The 21,414-nt window shown below is 35.4% G+C and overlaps 1 protein-coding gene across 1 annotated transcript; it reads right to left on the bottom strand.

Annotated features, from left to right (window-relative positions):
• Positions 1 to 19,385: 19,385 nt before the first annotated feature.
• Positions 19,386 to 21,211, bottom strand: LOC131428644 (SET and MYND domain-containing protein 4-like). Its single transcript, XM_058592690.1, has 2 exons — positions 19,803 to 21,211; positions 19,386 to 19,746 (listed from the first exon to the last, which is right to left on the bottom strand). The coding sequence occupies exons 1-2, from the start codon at positions 21,209 to 21,211 to the stop codon at positions 19,386 to 19,388; spliced, it is 1,770 nt and encodes a 589-aa protein (XP_058448673.1).
• Between the last annotated feature and the right edge of the window lie 203 nt (positions 21,212 to 21,414).

Raw genomic sequence — 21,414 nt, 5'->3', positions numbered from 1 at the left:
TGCAATGCTCTCGTTGTAATATTTAATCGCAGTGATGTATTTCTTTATTCTCGGATGAAAATTCTCGTTACCTAGTTTTCTACATTCTATTGCTTTAGTTTCGTTTTTCTCATTTTTTGTAAACTGAATCCGTTGCAGTAAATCTAAATCATCTAATAATTGACGCACATAGGCATTTTTTTTTTTTTTAAATAACTATTTATTGGAATATGAGTTAAAATTAAATTATTAAGATTTAAATTGGGTGTTCAGCCACAAGTGGTGACTTTTCAGCCCTATTATATATATGATTTGGTTATTACCATGAGGACATTATTTGCTTCCGCAATTCTGAGATTTTTGTGTAGGGAAAATTCTAAACCTACTTGTATTGTGTAATGGGGAAAAGGAACTTATATACTTACTTACTAACTAATACAGAGAGCGAATCGATTCAATTGAAGATTGCATCGATTTTTGTCGGAATTTGCTTATAATATTATGTGACATTACATCTAATGGTTCTATATTTGTGAGTCTGTGTAACTCATTTGTACTAAACCAGGGAGGACGCTTCAGAATCATTTTCAGAATTCTATTCTGAATCCTTTGAAGCGTTTTCTTCCTGGTGGATGTGGAACTGATTTGTACTAAACCAGGGAGGACGCTTCAGAATCATTTTCAGAATTCTATTCTGAATCCTTTGAAGCGTTTTCTTCCTGGTGGAACAACAGCTTGACCAAATTGGTACTGCATAAAGCATGGCTGGTCTGAAAATTTGTTTATAAATTAACAATTTGTTTTTTAGACAGAGCTTAGAATTTCTGTTTATAAGAGGATATAAACATTTAATATATTTATTACACTTTGCCTGGATTCCTTCAATGTGATCTTTGAAAGTGAGTTTTTTGTCATACGTTAAACCTAAGTATTTAGCTTGATCAGACCATGTCAATTCCAAGCCATTCAATTTGAGAATGTGATTATTGTTTGGTTTAAGAAAAGAAGCTCTTGGCTTATGAGGAAAGATAATTAATTGCGTTTTTGCTGCATTTGGTTTAATTTTCCATTTTGACAGATAATCACTGAAAATATTCAAACTTCTTTGTAGGCGACTGCAGATCACTCTTAGATTTCTACCTGTGGCTAACAGACTTGTGTCGTCACAGAATAACGATTTCTGACAACCAACGGGTAGATTTGGAAGATCAGATTTACAATTCTGATAGCTAACCTGAAGAGTACGATCAGTTAAATAATTTTGAATCATTTTGATCAAATAAATAGGAAACTGGAAATCAGACATTTTTGCTATTAAACCTTTGTGCCAAACACTGTCGAATGCTTTTTCTATGTCTAGAAGAGCAACTCCAGTGGATAACCCAGAATATTTATTTGCTTTTATCATGTTCGTTACTCTGACAAGTTGATGAGTAGTTGAATGTTCATGACGAAATCCAAACTGCTCTGGTAAAAAAATTGAATTCTCATTTATATGAGACATCATTCTCAACAAGATAATTTTTTCAAAAAGTTTACTGATAGAAGAAAGTAAGCTAATTGGTCGATAACTTGATGTTTCTGCTGGGTTTTTATCAGGTTTAAGGATAGGAATTACTTTAGCGTTTTTCCATCTTTTCGGGAAGTAAGCTAATGAAAAACACTTGTTGAAAATTTTAACCAGGAGTCTCAAGGCAACATCGGGAAGATTTTTAATAAGAATATTAAAAATTCCATCATCACCAGGAGCCTTCATGTTTTTAAGTTTTCTAATAATTGATTTAATTTCATCAAAATTCGTCTCAATAATGTCATCGTGTGAAAACACTTGGGTTGAAATATGATCATATTTCAGTGAGACTTCATTTTCAATAGGACTCACAACGTTCAAATTGAAATTGTGGACACTCTCGAACTGCTGAGCAAGTTTTTGAGCTTTTTCGCCATTTGTAAGAAGTATTTGATTTCCTTCATTGAGAGCAGGAATTGGTTTCTGAGGTTTCTTAAGAACCTTAGAAAGTTTCCAGAAAGGTTTAGAATATGGTTTAATTTGTTCAACTTCTTTAGCGAAATTTTCATTTCGCAAAAGAGTAAATCTATGTTTAATTTCTTTTTGTAAATCCTTAACTATATTTTTCATAGCAGGATCACGAGAACGTTGATATTGTCGTCGACGAACATTCTTCAACCGAATGAGCAGTTGAAGATTGTCATCGATGATAGGAGAATTTAATTTAGTTTGAGCTTTGGGAACTGAAAGATTTCTAGCTTCGATAATGTAATGATTCAAATTATCAATTGCTGTGTCGATGTCCGCAGAATTTTCTAAAATAGTTTCATGATCCACATGATTTTCAATGTGAGATCTGTAATCCAACCAATTAGCTCTATGATAGTTGAAAATAGAACTAATTGGATTAATTAAAGCTTCGTTGGAAATTCTGAATGTTACTGGAAGATGATTTGAGTCAAAGTCAGCATGTGTAATCGGTTCACTACAAATGTGACTTTGATCTGTTAGAACCAGATCAATTGTAGACGGGTTTTTCACTGAAGAGAAACAAGTCGGATTACTGGGATGAAGAACTGTGAAGTAACCAGCTGAGAGTTGATTATGAAGTATTTTACCATTACTGTTATTTTGCCTACAATTCCACTGGACATGCTTAGCATTTAAGTCCCCTATTACGAAAAATTTCGATCGATATCTTGTAAGTTTTTGCAAATCGCCTTTAAAGAAATTTAATTGTTCGCCGGTGCATTGGAATGGCAAATATGCTCCAGCGATGAAATAAATTCCATGAATGGTTTCAACTTCGATTCCCAAGCTTTCAATAACTTTAGTATTGAAAGAAGGTAAAATTCGATGTTTAATTTGCCGTTGGACAAAAATGGCAAGTCCACCACCCATTCCAGTAAACCTGTCAAATCGATGAACCACATAATGTGGATTACTTTTCAATTTGACATTTGGTTTAAGAAAAGTTTCTGTCACAATGGCAATATGGATTTTGTGAACTTCGAGAAAATTAGAAAATTCATCTTCACTCGATTTCAAAGATCGAGCATTCCAATTTAAAATATTCAAATATTTATTTAACATCACTGTTAAATTTTAACAGTCGAATTCATTTGGATGATCATTTGAAAAAGTTGATCTTGTAGGTAGATCATTTTATTTTCAGTTATATCGCCTGAATCGACTTCATTTAAAGAAGCGAATGGCATTGAAGGAATATTGGTAGGTAGACTGCCATTAGAAGAAGGTGATTTGGCCGGTCTACCTATTAATAAATTGTTTTCGTTAGAATTATTTACATTAGAAGAAATAGGAGGTAGTTTTCTACCTAATATACCAGCATAACTGACATTAGAAGAAGATGATGACGAGGTCGATCTACCTGTCAATAAATTGTTTTCGTTAGAAGACGAATTGGAAGGCGTACCTGTTTTTTGTTTCAAATTCGAAGAAATCAGTGCCTTAGAAGAATTAGGCGTGGCATTTGTAACGGTTTTTTTGATTTTCAGATATGTTCTGTAAATTTAAGGTCGTTGATTTGACTTGTTGTCTAAGCGAACGAGCGTTTAAAATCTTTTCCCTGACAGGACATTTCAAATAATTGGATTTATGATTTCCATTGCAATTTGAACATGAAAATTTATCAGTGGTTTCATTCATTGGACAAACGTCTTTCGAATGTGATTTACCACAATTCAAACACCGTATATCCATATGACAATTTTTGGTTCCATGACCGAAGCCTTGGCAACGACGACATTGCGTTAAGTTTGCAATACGATTATGCCGTTTATAATGTTCCCAATGAATTTTAATGTGGGAAATGAAACGTACTTTTTCTAAAGTTTTCAAATTGTTTACATCACTTCGATTGAAGTGTATTAGGTAAAGTTCATGGGAAATTCCAGAGCGTGGTTTAGAAGTACCATTCGCTCTTTTTTTCATAAGTATTACTTGGGAAGGGGCAAAACCAAGCAATTCTTTTAGTTCATTTTTAATTTCATCAATACTTTGATCATTTGATAATCCTTTCAAGACAGCCTTGAAGGGTCTGTCTGATTTTATATCATATGAATAAAATTTATGAAGTTTCTCGGACAAATATCGAATAAGTCGTTCGTAATCTTCCAATCCATCAACCAACATTCCTCGACATTCTCCTCTTCGTCCGATTTGAAATGAGACTTTTACTTCCGGGAGAAAAGTAGAAAGCTCAGTACGGAATGCTTTGAAGTCGGAAATCATCACCGTCACTGGTGGCATAGATTGTTGTTTCTTCCCAGAACGACAAGCGTCCATTTTGGGAATTTTTGAAGAATTTTCTTCTATGTCGCTACAATCGGATTCAGGAAGAATCTCGTAAATATTGTTAGACGGCATAGGATCAACGGAAGGGAAATCCGTCCGTTGTCTTTTATTTTTACATTCAGATTCTATAAGATCGTGAATGTTATTAGAAAAATGTTGAATAACGGATTGTGATTTATTCCGTATTGAATTATTTTTAGCCTTAGGCTTGTTGCCTTTCCGGTTGGACGCAGGCATTTTTGAAATGAATGAAATTTTAAGTTAAATTAACTAGGCTAAATTAGTCTTCGATTAGACTCCTATCTAGCCTTAAAAAAGGCTGATTAATTTCTTAGTCACTCTAATATCACTCTTTGTATCACTTAGTCACTCTAATATCACTCTTTGTATCACTTAGTCACTTAGTTAGTGATTCAGGTAGTCTTGAAAAAGACTGAAGCCTTGAATCAATGAAACTCTAGGTAGCCAGAAAAAAATTCCAGGAGCCAAGAGCTATACGCGTGCGGTGCGAACGACTGTTTAACACCGACTGCGATAGGCAATTATTTCGCTATCCGTACGACATGCTTTTAAACGATTGACCGCTAGGTCATTGAACAATACTTGTTCATCTAAAATGCTACTCAGATCACGTAAGTTCATCATTCTGAAACAAAACCGAGTGGTGAAATTTTCAATTTTCGCATGGAATTTGACGAATGATTGAGATAATAAACAGTAAGAGTGTAAGATATTGGTAGATTATTAAAATCTAATTTACTAAAATCTGATGCTAACATACCAGTGTCAGATGGCCGAAAAATCTAGCTAAATTTACAAAACAGGTGTTTATTCGATTAATTCAAAGAACGCAACGTTTCCCTATTTCTTCGTAGAAAAAAAATGGCAGAGATGCCAACGAAGATTAAATTTAAAAAAAACCGTACCATACACGCTCCTTCAATTTTGTTCACAAATGAACAATTTGTACACTAATAAAAATTTACACTATCTATCCCCATCGGAGCGCGAGTACAAGTAATATGACAACCATCATCATAAAAAGATTCCCCACCGGCAGTTGATAAACTGGTTGAGAAATAAATATCCATTCGTTCGGTTATGAGCGGGATATGAAATTTAGCAACGCTCTCCAACCATATCCAGAGATGCCAGATATTTTCATAGAAAATCTGTATTGATTCGTATAAAATATCTGTATTTATCACCCATCTGACACCGGTATGTGAGCACCAGCCATTTGAAAGTATACCGATTACGTTGAGCCCCTCGCGTTTCGAGCCCCAAACACTGCGATGTTTTGATACTCATCGCGACTCTCAAATTGTGAAAATTTATCCTCAGTTGATGTCCCAAAACACTGTCTGCTGTATTTTAGGTAAACCGACAAGTTATTGTGAGAGAGTCGAGCCAAAATTCACTAATTTTCGTGCACTAAACAAGGTAAACGCGTAAAACAAATGTATTACTGTTTGTTTGTTTACATTGCAATCAGCTGATTTTGAAGTTCCGATTTTGATCTCATCAAGATGGCGTCGTGACAGGGGGCCGGTATTTATCTGTACTCGCTAATAAAATGAAATTTCTACAATACAATTATGTTAAAAGGTGTTATTCCAATAGATCATGGTTATAGAGTGGTAGATTAAATTTCATATCTTATATTATATTCATCGACGAAATTTTATAGTTTTTTCCTATCAACAACAATTGAATTATGGTGCCATATACTTGTCTAATTTGAAAATGTTCCCAATATGCAACGTCGAGTCAGGTAATACAACTGTCAGTCTGGCAATAATGTTTCATGATGCCAAGACTTGTCTAACTTTTAAGTTCAATTTAGTTACAAATTTTAATATAAATGGATTTCAGTGTTCTTCATTAAATATCTGCACAAAAAATATATGTTTTAAAAAGTGATTTGTACGTTGATTCCTAAACGTTTATCTCGTCGTTGCAATCAAATACTAATAGATAGCTCAAATACTAATAGATAGTTTAATTTTTCCCTAATACTTTTGGTGAAATCTGTATAAATCTGTATTAAATTTAAGAAATCTGTAAGAAATTTGTACTCGGTATTAAATCTGTATGCACATGTAAAAATCTGTATAATACAGATAAGTCTGTATAAATGGCATCTCTGACCATATCAATCGTTTCTACACTCAGCAAAATAATACAGTAACCGCAACCCACATTATCAGATCCGAATGAATTCCGAATGGATTCCGAATCAATTCCGAATCGGCGAGAAATTTTCATTCGGAATTTCATGTGGAAATCATAATGAATTCCGAATCAATTCCAACTCCAGTGCAACAACCGATTCCGAATGAATTTCGCCTACAACCGGTTGATTCGGAAATCAGACGGAATTGAGTGAGAAGATGCGGACTGAATTGTCAATTTGTCTTCTTCTTCTTCTTTCCCGATTTTGCACGTTTTCGTGCTGACTTTGTTTATTTTTAAATGAAAACATTACATAACTGATTATACACATTGAAATCTTCATGTTTTTCGGATATACAGAACTAGTAAATAACCAGTTCTTCTTAGAATTCCAACATAAACTGTTGAAATTCGCTGGAAATTAACAAAACGGCCTACCTTAGTCAGCATCATCCATTCCTCTAGCTGGAGTGTAATGAAATGGCTTAAGTCGCCTAAATTTTACACTAACACATTCATAAAATGAGCGAATATTCAATGACATTCATAATGTCACTGTCAATCAGGTTGATCGAGCAGCCAACTCAGGCGAAAATTCTAGCACTGAACCGATCGAGCACTGAAAAATCATGCAGTCGAGTAAGAATTCATTACGCATTCCGTCATTTCGATAATGTGGGAACCTGTTCCTCACGCAGAGAAATTGAGCTTGTTTAAAATAACAAAACAGTCAGTAGATTTTAAAATATGATTTCTGTTGATTTCAAGCTAGAATATGATTGTTTTGAACCAATTTCTCCCTTCTACATTAACAATTATTTCTATTTGATTTGAAGACAAATTCTCATCCTGGCTATCGAAAAACTGGTTTGTTTCGGCAGATTTTATCGTTGAAATAAATCAGCCATTTATTACATATCAACAAAAGTTAAGTTGAAGTTATTGGCAACGTATTTGTTGATTCAATCGAGTTCTACATTTACATCAAGAAAAAAATTGGTTCATTTTATCTATGATCTTATTTGTGTAATGGCAACTAAGTTTAATGTTTGCATTAACCGTATCAGTTTTGTTTCTTATAAGTCAATCAATTTTGCTCCCGTGGATGATCAAAAAAGTTTGCACGTGTTCTAGAAGGAAAATTTAAGTGTTTCTTTCGTTTCCTCGGGGTCTTTTAACAGTTGAAGTGTATGTATGGTTAATTCGAAATATTACTAAACTTGCATTACTTCACATAACACGTTTTTTACAGAAAATATTTGATGCAGGAATTCTACCTTGACCAGATTAATGGAGCACCGAATCATTAATTGTTACATGTGAAAAATTTCATCGTCATACGACAAAACGGCCCAACAGCTATTGAAAGCAATTAACAAGTTGAAAATTGATAAAAATCGAAATAAAATTAGTTAAAAAAATTACCTTGAAAATTATTTTGAAAGAAATCTCTATTTAAGAATAATGACAAACAAAAATGTATAATTTTAACAAACAAAAGCGTTTGTTGAAAGACTAATTATTTTAGGTTTGAATCTTATCGTTCATTTCATCTGCCAAGTTTATAAATTCAAAGAACTAATTTTATTATCATTATCTAAAGCTAGTTCATTTTAAACTTATTTTGAAAGTTAACGTTACCATGAATTTTTTTGTCAAGAAATTGACAGGAATGCGCAAGTAAAATATTTCTTATTTTTAACAAAATATTTCTTGAAACAAACTAATGCACTGAGCAAAATCAAATATTTTATTTTGTAGCTTCAAACAACAATTTTTGTAATTTCAAACCAGATTTTCTTTTGTCACTATTTCAACAAAATAATTCGTTGCGTGAAACCAAAATTTAGTTATTTTTACAATATTTTTCTCTGCGTGCTCATGGTCATTTCAACTACACGCTCTTTGAACATAACTCATGGTTTGAGTTGCGATTACTCAAATTCATAAACTGGAACAATATGTCAAAATTTGAGTAAAGTAAACTCGTTGCCATTAGTTCTCTCGCATTTATTCATACCTTAGAGTAAGCGTTGAGTTTTTAAACATTTGAGTGAAAAAAATACTTCTTGCAGGTCAAAGCTTTTTCATTCTCGGAATATTCTTATCGAAATAAAGAATGCAAGAATACGTCGTTTTCCATTGCCGTTTCTTGATCCGGTTTTGAAAACACGAATCAACGTCAATCATCGATGATTTGTGTTTCAATTATGCTTAGTGAAAAGCCCAACATAAGGATATCAAAATAATTTAATGTTGACTCCAAACCATTCAAAAGGAAACGGGTTTGAATCACTATTTTGCGCATTCAAAAGAAAGAAGAATAACTTTGTATATGAAAATAACGAAGAAAAGTTTCTTCATTCTGAGAGCAAAGAACTCAAATTTTGAGTTGAACTTACTCAAATTTTGAACAAAATATTGTTTTCTTATTTTGAGTACAAATTACTCATGTTTTGACAATTTCGTCCTTTAACTCAAAAATGAGTAGATGGGTGGTAACTTAAGTTTAGAGTACGTACACTTTAATTGAATTTGAGTGATGTGTCACTCAATTTTGAGTTATGTTCAATGAGGGTGTAGGCACTCAAATAATTCGATAGTGGCCCTTACACGATCATTAAAAGTGTCATTACTAAGTAATGACACTTCTGCTCAAACGCTCGTCATTACTGCATTACTGTACATCATTACTTTTTAGCATTACACGTTCATTATTAATGATGAGTATTTGTAACTACTCCAGCAATAGCAATATTTTTATTTTCGTTTAGCTGAAAATAAATTTGATTTGCCATTGAAACGTTAAGGTTAATGAACTATTAACAATTTAAATCTACACTTTGTCATTTTTTCGCGTATAGTTCTAAAGATATTCATCACTTCCACGAAAAAAATAAGAAGAAATAATGTTGGTAATGATGGAAAATCCACAATTCCATCATTACTGAACTCGTAGACCTTACACGATCATTAAAAGTGCCATTCCTTTTTAGTAATGACACTTTTAATGATCGTGTAAGGGCCGCTGATAGTCCCACGAAAAAAGGGCCAACCGCAAATTAGAGCCTCTATTTGTTTTCTTTCTCTTTTGATTATTACGGAGCCATTGTGGCAAATTCTCTAAAATTTCCAATATAAATCGAAAGCTTGTAGTTTTACCTTGAAAGTTTTGCGAAGAGTAAAGCGTCAAATATAAAATCAGTTCGGTAAATCGTGAAAGAAAAAGTAAACAAAGAGAAAGTGTCATTTACCCTTTTGTCGTGGGACGGTCGAATTGAGGTTTCTACGCCCGATGGAAAATGAACGGCGGTCCTAGTGAAGAATGGGAGGCCAAAACGTTTCCTGATGAAAACAAAAAAATATGTAAAAGTGATTCACACGTAGCATCAGGTGACTATCACCGGCATGGAACGGTCACGGAACAACAACATTAATTGTAAGCAATTCATATGGAGGGACACTACGTCAAGTTCACGGAACATATTAACATCGGGTACGTGTGCAATATTCGACTTAATAAAATTAATAAATTAATCTTTACGTCGACCGAAGTTGAATGATCGATTAAATCGTGGGCATGCGTTTCCTGATGAAAACAAACCATTGAATTTTACACGGACTCTTATGGGGAACTCATATAATTTCAATTATTTTGTTGAATTTTAAGATCTGTTACAAGAACTGTTAATTTGAAAATGTAAAAAAATTAATTTTTTTTTATTTCGTGTAATCATTTTTGATTTTATAAGATGATATGTAGACAAATATCGAGGTCCGTAATCTGTTTCGGTTCGGTTGAGGTTATTTTAAACGCTAGAGTAATAAATCAAAAGACGGGAAAACAATATTTCTCATCATAATATCGCATATTCGGTTCATTTCATGATGTACGCGACGAATAAAATCATTTGAAATTGACCAACATAACATTTTCTCCCATGCTAAAATTGGAACTGAAAATTGTCATCATTTAAAACAGAATCTTGGGTGCTGCATAATCAACAGAGGAGGAAAATGGTTTTTCTCACACTAAAACTAACTTTTCGTTGGAATAAATGACGTTGTAAATTAGATTTCCCTTGTATCTTGACAGATAAACTTGCAATCATCATCCTCGAACACGTATACCTTTGTGAAACACGGTGTACGGTCACTTCGCCGACTGTCATTAGGCATACGGTCAACTGGCATAAAAATATTTGGCATGCACACCATTTGGCATACGGTCATTTAGTATAAAGGTAATTCGGACGATCACAATTCAGTTCAGTTCATATTCATTTTTGTTTTGTTTTTCAATGTAGAAATTAATATTGACTTTTTCTTTATATTTATTGTTATTTTACGTTTTGGGTAGATCGGGCATACGGGTGGATTACAGGTTTGTTTGCAAGGGGCCGCCGCTTTCGGAAGCGGCGGCCCCTCGCAAAAAACCTGTAATCCACCCGTATGCCTAAAGACCGTTATGCCAAATGGCATGTATGCCAAATATCTTTATGCCAGTTGACCGTCGGCGAAATGACATGTTACCGTGAAACACAACGTTAGATTGTCCATTCTTTCCCGATGTTTTTTGTTTTCGATGTTGATATATTTAAAATCAAATCTTCAAGTTTTTCGGATATAGAGAACTAGTAAATAACCAGTTCTCTTTGAATTCCAGCATAAACTGTTGAAATTCGCTGGAAATGAACAAAAAGTCCTACCTTAGTCAGCATCATCTTTTCCTCTAGCTGGAATGTAATAAAATGGCGTAAGTTGCCTAACTTTTACTTTACTTTTTATTTATAATGTCACTGTCAATGGGGTTGATCGAGCACCCAACTCAGGCGAAAATTCAAGCGCTGAACCAATCGAGTCGAGAAAAAATTCATTACTCATTCTTTCATTTCGATAATGTGGGATGAACCATGAGAGAATTTTTCTACATTTCTTCTCTCAATCGCATACTCTGAGTATTTCACGTTTTGCAATGATCGGCGCTGTGTGGAATTTACCAAGAGCGAATCACGACTTGGTAAGACTTGATGATTCTCATACTAGGTTACAATATTTCAAAACCCTTGTGTGGAACATTCACAGATATTTTCATCGACACCACTTACACAAAGGTTATATGTACATAGTTAGAATAGACGGTAATAGTAGAATTTTTCTATTATCCACTGCACACTATTATGAGAGACCGTTTGTTGCTTTCGAGCGAATCCCCACAGCAGTGTGCTAACCCGTGATGCTCAGCAGCGTTGCTCCAAAAATCTGTATTCGGCGCTAAAATCTATCTGTACCATATCGGTATCAAAATTTCGTCAACATAAGTGCACGGAAATGTAATTAAAGCTCTTTGGTGAACAAAAAAATAAGGTCTCGTAGCAACCTTTTCTCCTGTCTATCTATGCTATCAACGAAAATCGGTATTTAACACATGGATCAATAAGTCCCGAGACTAACAATGGAAACAACATTTTTTTTGCAATTATTTTTTATTCATCAACATAATCACCTTTTAGAGTGATACAATGGTTCCAACGTTTTTCCAATTTTTCAATACCATGTTTATAAAAAAAATTATCTTTCGCTTCAAAATAAGCTTCAGTTTCAGCGATGACCTCCTCATTTGAGCCAAATCTTTTTCCCTGGAGCATTTTTTTAAGATCTGCAAAGAGCCAGTAGTCACTGGGGGCTAAATCTGGCGAGTATGGGGGGTGGGGACAGGCTTCCCAAATGTACCGCCGCGCGACATTATTATTGAGGCTGTCTTGCCACTCTTTCCATGACAGCCTTGTGATAGGTTTCATCACGACAGCCCTTAGACAAATAGTTCTGTACAGCCAACGTTGCCGTCATTCACTTCGTTCGACAGTTCATTCCATCTCAAGACATTTTGTCATGGTCCAGGACAGCCGAAGAAGCATCCCGGTTTCCCGGCGGTACATGTGGCCGGAAGAGGGTCGCTGACGTCATCATCGCACCCTTAGAAGGGCAGACCAGCAATCACGTCATCGTCGACAACTTTCATTTCGGTTACGGCCGGAATTTGCGGCGTTCGTACCACGCCGTGCGAATCTGCGGTAAGGACTTCAGCGCCGGTTCGGTGTGATCGAAGGCGGTCGCACACAGCAGCAGCAGAAGGAGAAACTAATGTCATCCGTTGTTACCGCCATCTGCAGAACCACGTAAAACCTAGGTCGTGAGTAAAACAATTTGCACGTTCTGTTTGTGAGTGTCCATGCGCATGTGACTCAAACTAGGGTCACTACCCTCGATATATTTAAGTGAACCCTTTATAAGCAACGGCTGCCAGCCGCACGGCAGACCGAGACAAAGCACAGTGAATCAGCACACGAGACACACGAAACAAAGCATCTTAGTGATCACGGAGATTCCGTACAGTCTATAGATACATGTAGGAGATGAATGTGGAAAAGGGAAAGGAAAGGGACTAAGACTAGGCCTAGGCATGAATGCAAGACCGCGGAAAGCGTAGACACGAATAAATGTAATTGTAAAATAAACCCTAAAAGCCTTTCAACTTGCACGATAATGGGATACAATAAAGCTTAAATTTGTAGTATGCAATGTAGATAGATTTGCTCTATATGAAGTCGTCCCGTCTTTAGTTTGCTGGAGAAGTAATTTCATGTTAGCGTTTGGCGTTCTAGATTGTTGATTGTTTGTTTACTGGAGAGGTCGACTCCGAAATCGATCCGAACGAATCCCGAATCTTTCTGCTCCTCCGCCTAGATTGAGGATTCCGAGGTTTACCTATGATGATAATTTCCCCGGCATAGACGATTGCGTTGAGCGCGCGGGAGATCTCAGGTTGCGGTTAGATCCTTTCTCTGTTTCAAGAGCCGTTTGAGTCAGCTAGCTCGCTTCCCTTCCCTGATTAGGGATAGAATGAACCTTTCCCCTTTAAGGTCTCAAGCCGGGCAAACAAGAATTGGCGGGTGATCTCTCAACCAGAGAGTGGCGCATAAATCACCTACTTATTAACGGGGCAGTAAGCTGACCAGTATAACTGGCGGCGTTCGTACCACGCCGTGCGAATCTGCGGTAAGGACTTCAGCGCCGGTTCGGTGTGATCGAAGGCGGTCGCACACAGCAGCAGCAGAAGGAGAAACTAATGTCATCCGTTGTTACCGCCATCTGCAGAACCACGTAAAACCTAGGTCGTGAGTAAAACAATTTGCACGTTCTGTTTGTGAGTGTCCATGCGCATGTGACTCAAACTAGGGTCACTACCCTCGATATATTTAAGTGAACCCTTTATAAGCAACGGCTGCCAGCCGCACGGCAGACCGAGACAAAGCACAGTGAATCAGCACACGAGACACACGAAACAAAGCATCTTAGTGATCACGGAGATTCCGTACAGTAGATACATGTAGGAGATGAATGTGGAAAAGGGAAAGGAAAGGGACTAAGACTAGGCCTAGGCATGAATGCAAGACCGCGGAAAGCGTAGACACGAATAAATGTAATTGTAAAATAAACCCTAAAAGCCTTTCAACTTGCACGATAATGGGATACAATAAAGCTTAAATTTGTAGTATGCAATGTAGATAGATTTGCTCTATATGAAGTCGTCCCGTCTTTAGTTTGCTGGAGAAGTAATTTCATGTTAGCGTTTGGCGTTCTAGATTGTTGATTGTTTGTTTACTGGAGAGGTCGACTCCGAAATCGATCCGAACGAATCCCGAATCTTTCCGCTCCTCCGCCTAGATTGAGGATTCCGAGGTTTACCTATGATGATAATTTCCCCGGCATAGACGATTGCGTTGAGCGCGCGGGAGATCTCAGGTTGCGGTTAGATCCTTTCTCTGTTTCAAGAGCCGTTTGAGTCAGCTAGCTCGCTTCCCTTCCCTGATTAGGGATAGAATGAACCTTTCCCCTTTAAGGTCTCAAGCCGGGCAAACAAGAATTGGCGGGTGATCTCTCAACCAGAGAGTGGCGCATAAATCACCTACTTATTAACGGGGCAGTAAGCTGACCAGTATAACTCGCTATTGCGACAGTAAACTTCGGGTATCAGTCACTGCGTTGTTTCTGTCGAGAGCAAAATATTACTCTCCCTTGACCAGGTCTGCGACAGTAGCCGGTGCGGTTCAAATTTGTTGCTCTTGGTTTGCTATGAAGATTCGAGGCAAGCATGTGGGTTTTAGTTTTGCCTTTGGTGATTGCTTTGCGCAGCGGTTGATCATTGCGCATAGCAATCACCGTTGGTAGGGCATTGATAACAATATAATTGATAATTAATAATATACGAAACGGATTGAAGAACGGACTTTGGTTTTAATGAATAGTTAATTTTTATATTTTGGTCGATCTTCTATGAATCGATCGATCAATGGAATTCTATAGAAAGAAAAGTTTGTTTTCAAGAAATTATATTCATAATTAAAGATCTGAGTTCGGCGTGCTCGTTTCAGGCAGTTTACGTTCGGTTTGTCGGCTGTAGCATTCATAGTGTAGGCGCGTACTGAAGTGCGTGGAGCATTATTTCCATCCTCTTTATCTCTTCCTTCAGGATATCAAAGGCGCGATCGTTTCTTATACAAAAGTGTATAAGTCAATTGAATCAGATTTTAGATGTAAACGGTGAATGAATGTTTGTAGCAAAAGATATATTCAAATTGAAGATTCTGTATTCGATACTAGTTAGCGTGATTCTGAATAGCATTCAACTTTGCAGTCGACTTGTACGTCTACGGGACTATTGCATGGTCAGTGCTGCAATACTACGGACACTAAGAATCTTTCCAAGTCAGAACTGAAACATACAAAATCTGGCTCGTTAAGTTCGTTATATGTACATTGAACCACCAATCGAATAAAAACCTTGAGTGCAAAATTTGGAGTCGGAATTAGCAATGCAAAAATCATTTAGGAACTTATTTGCAGGTACCGTACAACAAAGCTTTGAATGCAAAAACTGAATGAAAAATTCCGGTTCTTCCAAAAAACATGTTTCCAAGTGTGGAATGCAGCATGGTTGCCCGTAACAGATTCGAATGTTTATTTCGGTTTATTTAAAAAAAAAGTTTTAGTTCACCAAGTTATTTAATAATGTCTTTCTTGAGTAATATGGTCTCAAGCTTTCCAGACATATCAAGTTATCTTCTATATATGAACAGTATAGTGTTTCTATTAACTTGGAATATATTCCAAAATACATATGTGCTGATAATCTGGAATTCATTTTCTTCCTGTTATGCATTGAATTATCTTATCTCTAGAAACGGCATATTAACTATTATATTATTTTGGTCATAGCTACCAGAAGTTCGCGACTTTTACACACGTTGAAACTGTCACATGTTCGACGTTTGGAAGCATTGGGAAAATCGAAAAGACTCCCATCCAGAAATTTCGGAAGTTGCTTTAACCCTCATGACTGTGCCTGCAACGCAAGTTTCTGTTGAAAGAGCGTTTAGCGCTCTGGCGTTAGTATTGTCGTCAGCTTGGACAAAATTGTCCGTACAAAACCTGTCGAACATTTTAATAGTAAAATTAAACCATGACCTACTCCATCATATTATTCCACACATGTACAATTGGAAAGACTACAAATCGATGGGAAAAAATGAATAAAAAATTATTTTCATTAATTTAGAGCTAAAATCTTATCATTTACGGTTTCAAAATCACTATAGATTCATCGTATTGAATTTCATTGCCGGTTCTGGTTGGGAAATTTGGGGAGTACGATTACCTATAAAATACACTTATATTTCCAAAAATGGTAAGTAACAAAAACTACCTAAACATGAATTCAAGCTCAATTTGGTTTTGAAGAATCTTATATCTGTCATTGGAATTATAAAAATTTCATAGTGTCTCTATACATAGATTTTGATTTTGTCATAAAAAAAGGTTTTGAAATTACTTGAAAATCCGACTAGTGAAAGTTGACATTCGACTAAGATAAGCTAAGCAATTCCTCCGTGTGTATGTATGTGTATTGTATGTGTCAAACAACGTCACTCAATTTCTCAGGCATGACTGCACCTATTGAATTTAATTCGGATCCGACTTCCGCAGTTACAAATCTAAGAATGTCGAAAATTTTCTACCGTCTAATTGTCTAAGTAGCTTGTGTCCGCATTTAAAAAAATTAAACGTTTGGAACTTTAAATATTGTAAATGAATAGTGAAACATTCTGAGAGCCGAGTTCATTGCATATATTTAGCAGTTTTCTTTCTGAAAAGAAATTATGTTAAAAAAAATGAAAAATGATATATTGAAAAATTTAGGTGTGATTCCCCGGTGAACGACCACAATTAAGTTTGAAAGCTATTTGTATAGTAATAATAATAATAATAATAATAATAATAATAATAATAATAATAATAATAATAATAATAATAATAATAATAATAATAATAATAATAATAATAATAATAATAATAATAATAATAATAATAATAATAATAATAATAATAATAATAATAATAATAATAATAATAATAATAATAATAATAATAATAATAATAATAATAATAATAATAATAATAATAATAATAATAATAATAATAATAATAATAATAATAATAATAATAATAGTAATAATAATAGTAATAATAATAATAATAATAATAATAATAATAATAATAATAATAATACTCAGCACGTTGAATAGTAGCTATGTGATAATTGAGTTTGCAATGTCCAGTCAGAGCTCTGGCCAGAATACTGCAATGATGCTTGGAAAAATACAGTAGACACTTTGACATTTTCAGATTTAAATCTGGTAGAAATGCTTTTGTCTGAGCGCAAGTTTGCAAGCTGCGCCAGTAGCTGGCATGTTTGGATGCAGCCCAAGAACGAATCTTGTGCTTTATCCAACTAGTTGAAAGTGGTAAAGCTGGTTCAGGACCAACGAAATCATTCGTTAATAATAATAATAATAATAATAATAATAATAATAATAATAATAATAATAATAATAATAATAATAATAATAATAATAATAATAATAATAATAATAATAATAATAATAATAATAATAATAATAATAATAATAATAATAATAATAATAATAATAATAATAATAATAATAATAATAATAATAATATTGTGACTGTCATTTCCGATCCTAAAAAATTCATTGGTTTAGTTATCCTAGGAGAAACAGAAAAATCAAAACGTCGTTATTCAGAATAAGGGTGCATAAGATATTTTCGAAGTATTATCAATGAATGCTAGTGTATCTGTTTCTTTAGGAATAAGAAGTAAGCACTAAGGATGAATACTTCAGTAATTCAGATATATGAGCCGTTACACAAAACTCTGTGTTTATCTTTTAATATTCGTTAGTTATTAAAATTCATTGCCTTCGCCGACAGTATATATAAATCTAAAACAATTTCTTTATTTCACAATGGTAATGTAATGAAACCCTAAAATTTCCTGCAAAGGTAATCCCAACAACGCAATCGTATGTACTAGTACCGTTTCATTGAGGCAACCGAAATAGTGCGAGCGCACTATGAACCACAGCTCGTCTCCAGAAACAGCCGGTTTATTGCTTCAAGAGACATTGATGAGACAGCCGGCTTGCGACAGCCCTTCGTAACAGTAATTCCCTAAAAATCAAAGGATGTCTTCGATTTTCTAAGGCTGTCCCCGTAACATTTTATGCGAATGAGCGAACAGAAAGAAACAGGATACAAACAGCCCGTTCGGTTTGACTACTCTCCGGATAGAATACTCTCATCAAACTGGTGAGTAGAAACTGTCTCAGTGACAGCATTCATTTAGGCATGCGAGCGCTGTTGCCATTACAGTTCGGCATATGCTTCACACATATTGTAGACTGGGCTTTCGACTTTGCACTCAGACAGTTCATGCTATCTCGTGGCGGATGTCATTGAAAAGCAGTACTGCTGGGAAGCCTGGGTGGGGAAGCAGATCAAAGCCCAATTCGTTCAATTTCGCCATTGTTTTGTTCATTGCTGTTCTTGTTCCATCGAAAGCAATCGCGGCACCCACTTGGAATTTTTCATGAAAGATAGTAAATACACTTCCATATGATATCTGTGTCATCTCAGCAATCTCACGGAGCTTCACTTTACGATCTTTCATTATAATTTTTATCACTTCACTCACATTTTCCGGTGTAACGGCTTCCACAGGTCTACCCGAGCGTTCCGCGTCATTTGTGTGGGTACGACCACGTTTAAACTCGGCGAACCACCGACAAATCGTTGCTTTTGATGGACAAGAGTCCGGATAACATTTTTCAATTCATTGTTTCGCTTGCACGGTGTTTTTACCCATTTAAAAACAATGTTTTATCAAAACCGAGTTTCGTCGGTTTTTTCAATTTTTCAAACAAACTACAAAACGAATTTACTCCAACCTCGATAACTCAGCTGTTTCTGGTCGGATCGACTTTAAATTTTGACCCGTTTCATGCAAAGATTAGTACTCTAGGAAGACGTGGTTACTGGTTTACTACGAGCGCCATCTCTGCTTTAGTCTCGGGACTTATTGATCCATGCGTTATCTGTACGATCCGTGAATTATCGGTATTTCGGGAATACATATCGTATTGCGGTATAGTGGTCAAATATGTGTATAAATCGCTACATCTGGCAACGTTGATGCTCAGACGGGTCTTTGAGGAAATTCGCTTTCGCACTGGTGTCCTTTCTATCACAGAGAATAGACATCCAAGTAAAAATTTCAATTTTTTAACAGTTGGTAGCTCTGATCTCCGCGGTCACTGATGTTAGTCGACCAAAAGCCACTGAACTCTTTAAGAAAATTTAATGTTATTTTTTTATTCTTCTTTTTCAAATAAAAGGTTTTCGTACTTTGAACGTTTTATTTTAAAATCAAATTCCACTTCGTTACATGTTCAAGTGCCAAAATAAAGAGTAAAGTTCGATGAAATTAAAAGCAACATAGTCCTTGATATTTAAAAATTTGCGAATGAGCAGAATAAATTATATGCAGGCAACGCAAAAAATCTTCTTGTACAGAGCTTAGCTCGTAGCTTGGATACTGACAGTCGAAATCCTTTAAAATTTTGCAACATTTGGCAAAGATTTTTCGGGCCCAAGCTGCATCGTGGTTCATGAAAGCCTGGAAGTTTTCAGCTATACTGTACTTGTAACAGAGCGGAAGTTTTATATGTTTTAAGTCGTAGTACAGAGGATAGTCCTTATTACATGCTTTGCAACGACATAATAATTGATATTGCTCCCAAAGCCCAACTTTTCGCTGAGATAATGTTTCGAGGCAGTGATGATACCTAAAAAAATCAAATGAATTATTTCAACTGCTAGAATTCATAAACATCTAACTCACCCATAATTGTCGAATAGTTGACCGCCTTTTTCAATCGGCCGTAGAACTATCATTGCAATTCGTCCATTCGGAATGGTAATTCGTTGTATATTCGGCTCACACGAGTGATTGATCAAACTTTGTATTGGAAATGAAGCGCATGCAAGTTGACAATCTTTAAATTGCTCTATTTCATTCGGGAAATAATTTATACAAGACATTGTGTGCATACTAACAGGAGAAGTTTGGGAATGACGAAACACGAGAACTCGAATAAGGTCACGGTAGGATTCATTACTTCCACAAAGACTTATCAACGGAGTATTGTTTAACAACGTTTCGCTCATGACAATACAGAAGATAGATCGCTGAACCAAATCACTAGCGCTTCGTTGGGTTTGATTGGTAGCAAACATGTGAACCGTGCTGTACACTTCTCTAGAATCTGTGTTTGTCCAATCTATGTCAAATGGGTTCAGGGACGATCCTTCGAGTGTTTGCACATGTTGCAACAAATTGCTCAGATCATAATCAAAACTACTTATGGTTATAGTAGTAGTTCTGAGGGCCATAAGGATTACTTTTGTGAATAAATTTTGCAAATATTTATTTACTGAACATTCTATACGATGGTAGCTTTGGTACGCTTTTTGCTGACACATCTCCGAACAAAACATCGTAATCGAACAATGATGGCATGGTATTAAAATGAGAAATTTATCTTCAAGACAATAATCGCAGTTCATGTAGCGAAGGTTTGGTAACAGCATTTTGGAAAATGATTTTTCGATTGCGACAAAATCTCCTGGGGTTAACTTTATATTCGTCACCAAGTGTCGACCAAAAATGTCGTTTTTCTTCAATTCCAAGCAATCAGAGATAAATGGTATTTTGGGATTTGGTTTGCTGCATAATTTTGGTTCGCACAAAATCATGTCGGAATGTGTGGGACGATGATTATTGTTAATCATCTCTAAGCAGCTCTGCTTTCTCTGCAACAATTTTGGTATCAAGCGTTCTGGATATGGATTCTCCAGGGCCAACCGAATATTTTCCAAGCAGTTGTAATACTCCTTTAATTCAAAGCAAATCGCTGAACGGTTAGCATAAGCTATGGCCAAGTTCTCTGAACCCACATTTGACAATGCGATGCTTTCGTTGTAACCTTCAATCGCAGCGATGTACTTTTTAATGCTCGGATGAAAATACTTGTTACCAAGCTTTCGACATTCTATTGCTTTAGTTTCGTTTTTTGCATCTGGTTTAAATTGAATCTGTTTCAGTAAACCTGAATCATCTAACAATTGGCGTATATAGGCAATAATTTCACTATCAGTGCGACATACTTTCAAACCTTCTGTTACTTGTTTAGCTTTGCCATTGCGAACAATTTGTATCCAAAATGTTGAATATATATCGTATACGTCCATCATACTGAAACAAAAAAGAAAATTGTTCGATTTAAATGATTATTAAACGAAAATTATTGAAGTTTTAATTATCTGCAAGTCTACCTTTGACAGTAAGGATATCAATGTATGATTCTGATTGAGTAATAGAACCTTTATTTTTGTTATAAAATATGTATAAAATTTGGCAACCGAGCAAAATGTACGAAAAGTACGAATATGGT

The sequence above is a fragment of the Malaya genurostris genome, chromosome 2 (genome assembly GCF_030247185.1).
Source record: "Malaya genurostris strain Urasoe2022 chromosome 2, Malgen_1.1, whole genome shotgun sequence".
In the NCBI taxonomy this organism is placed as follows: Eukaryota; Metazoa; Arthropoda; class Insecta; order Diptera; family Culicidae; genus Malaya; species Malaya genurostris.
This window is presented reverse-complemented; position numbering and strand designations above follow the sequence as displayed.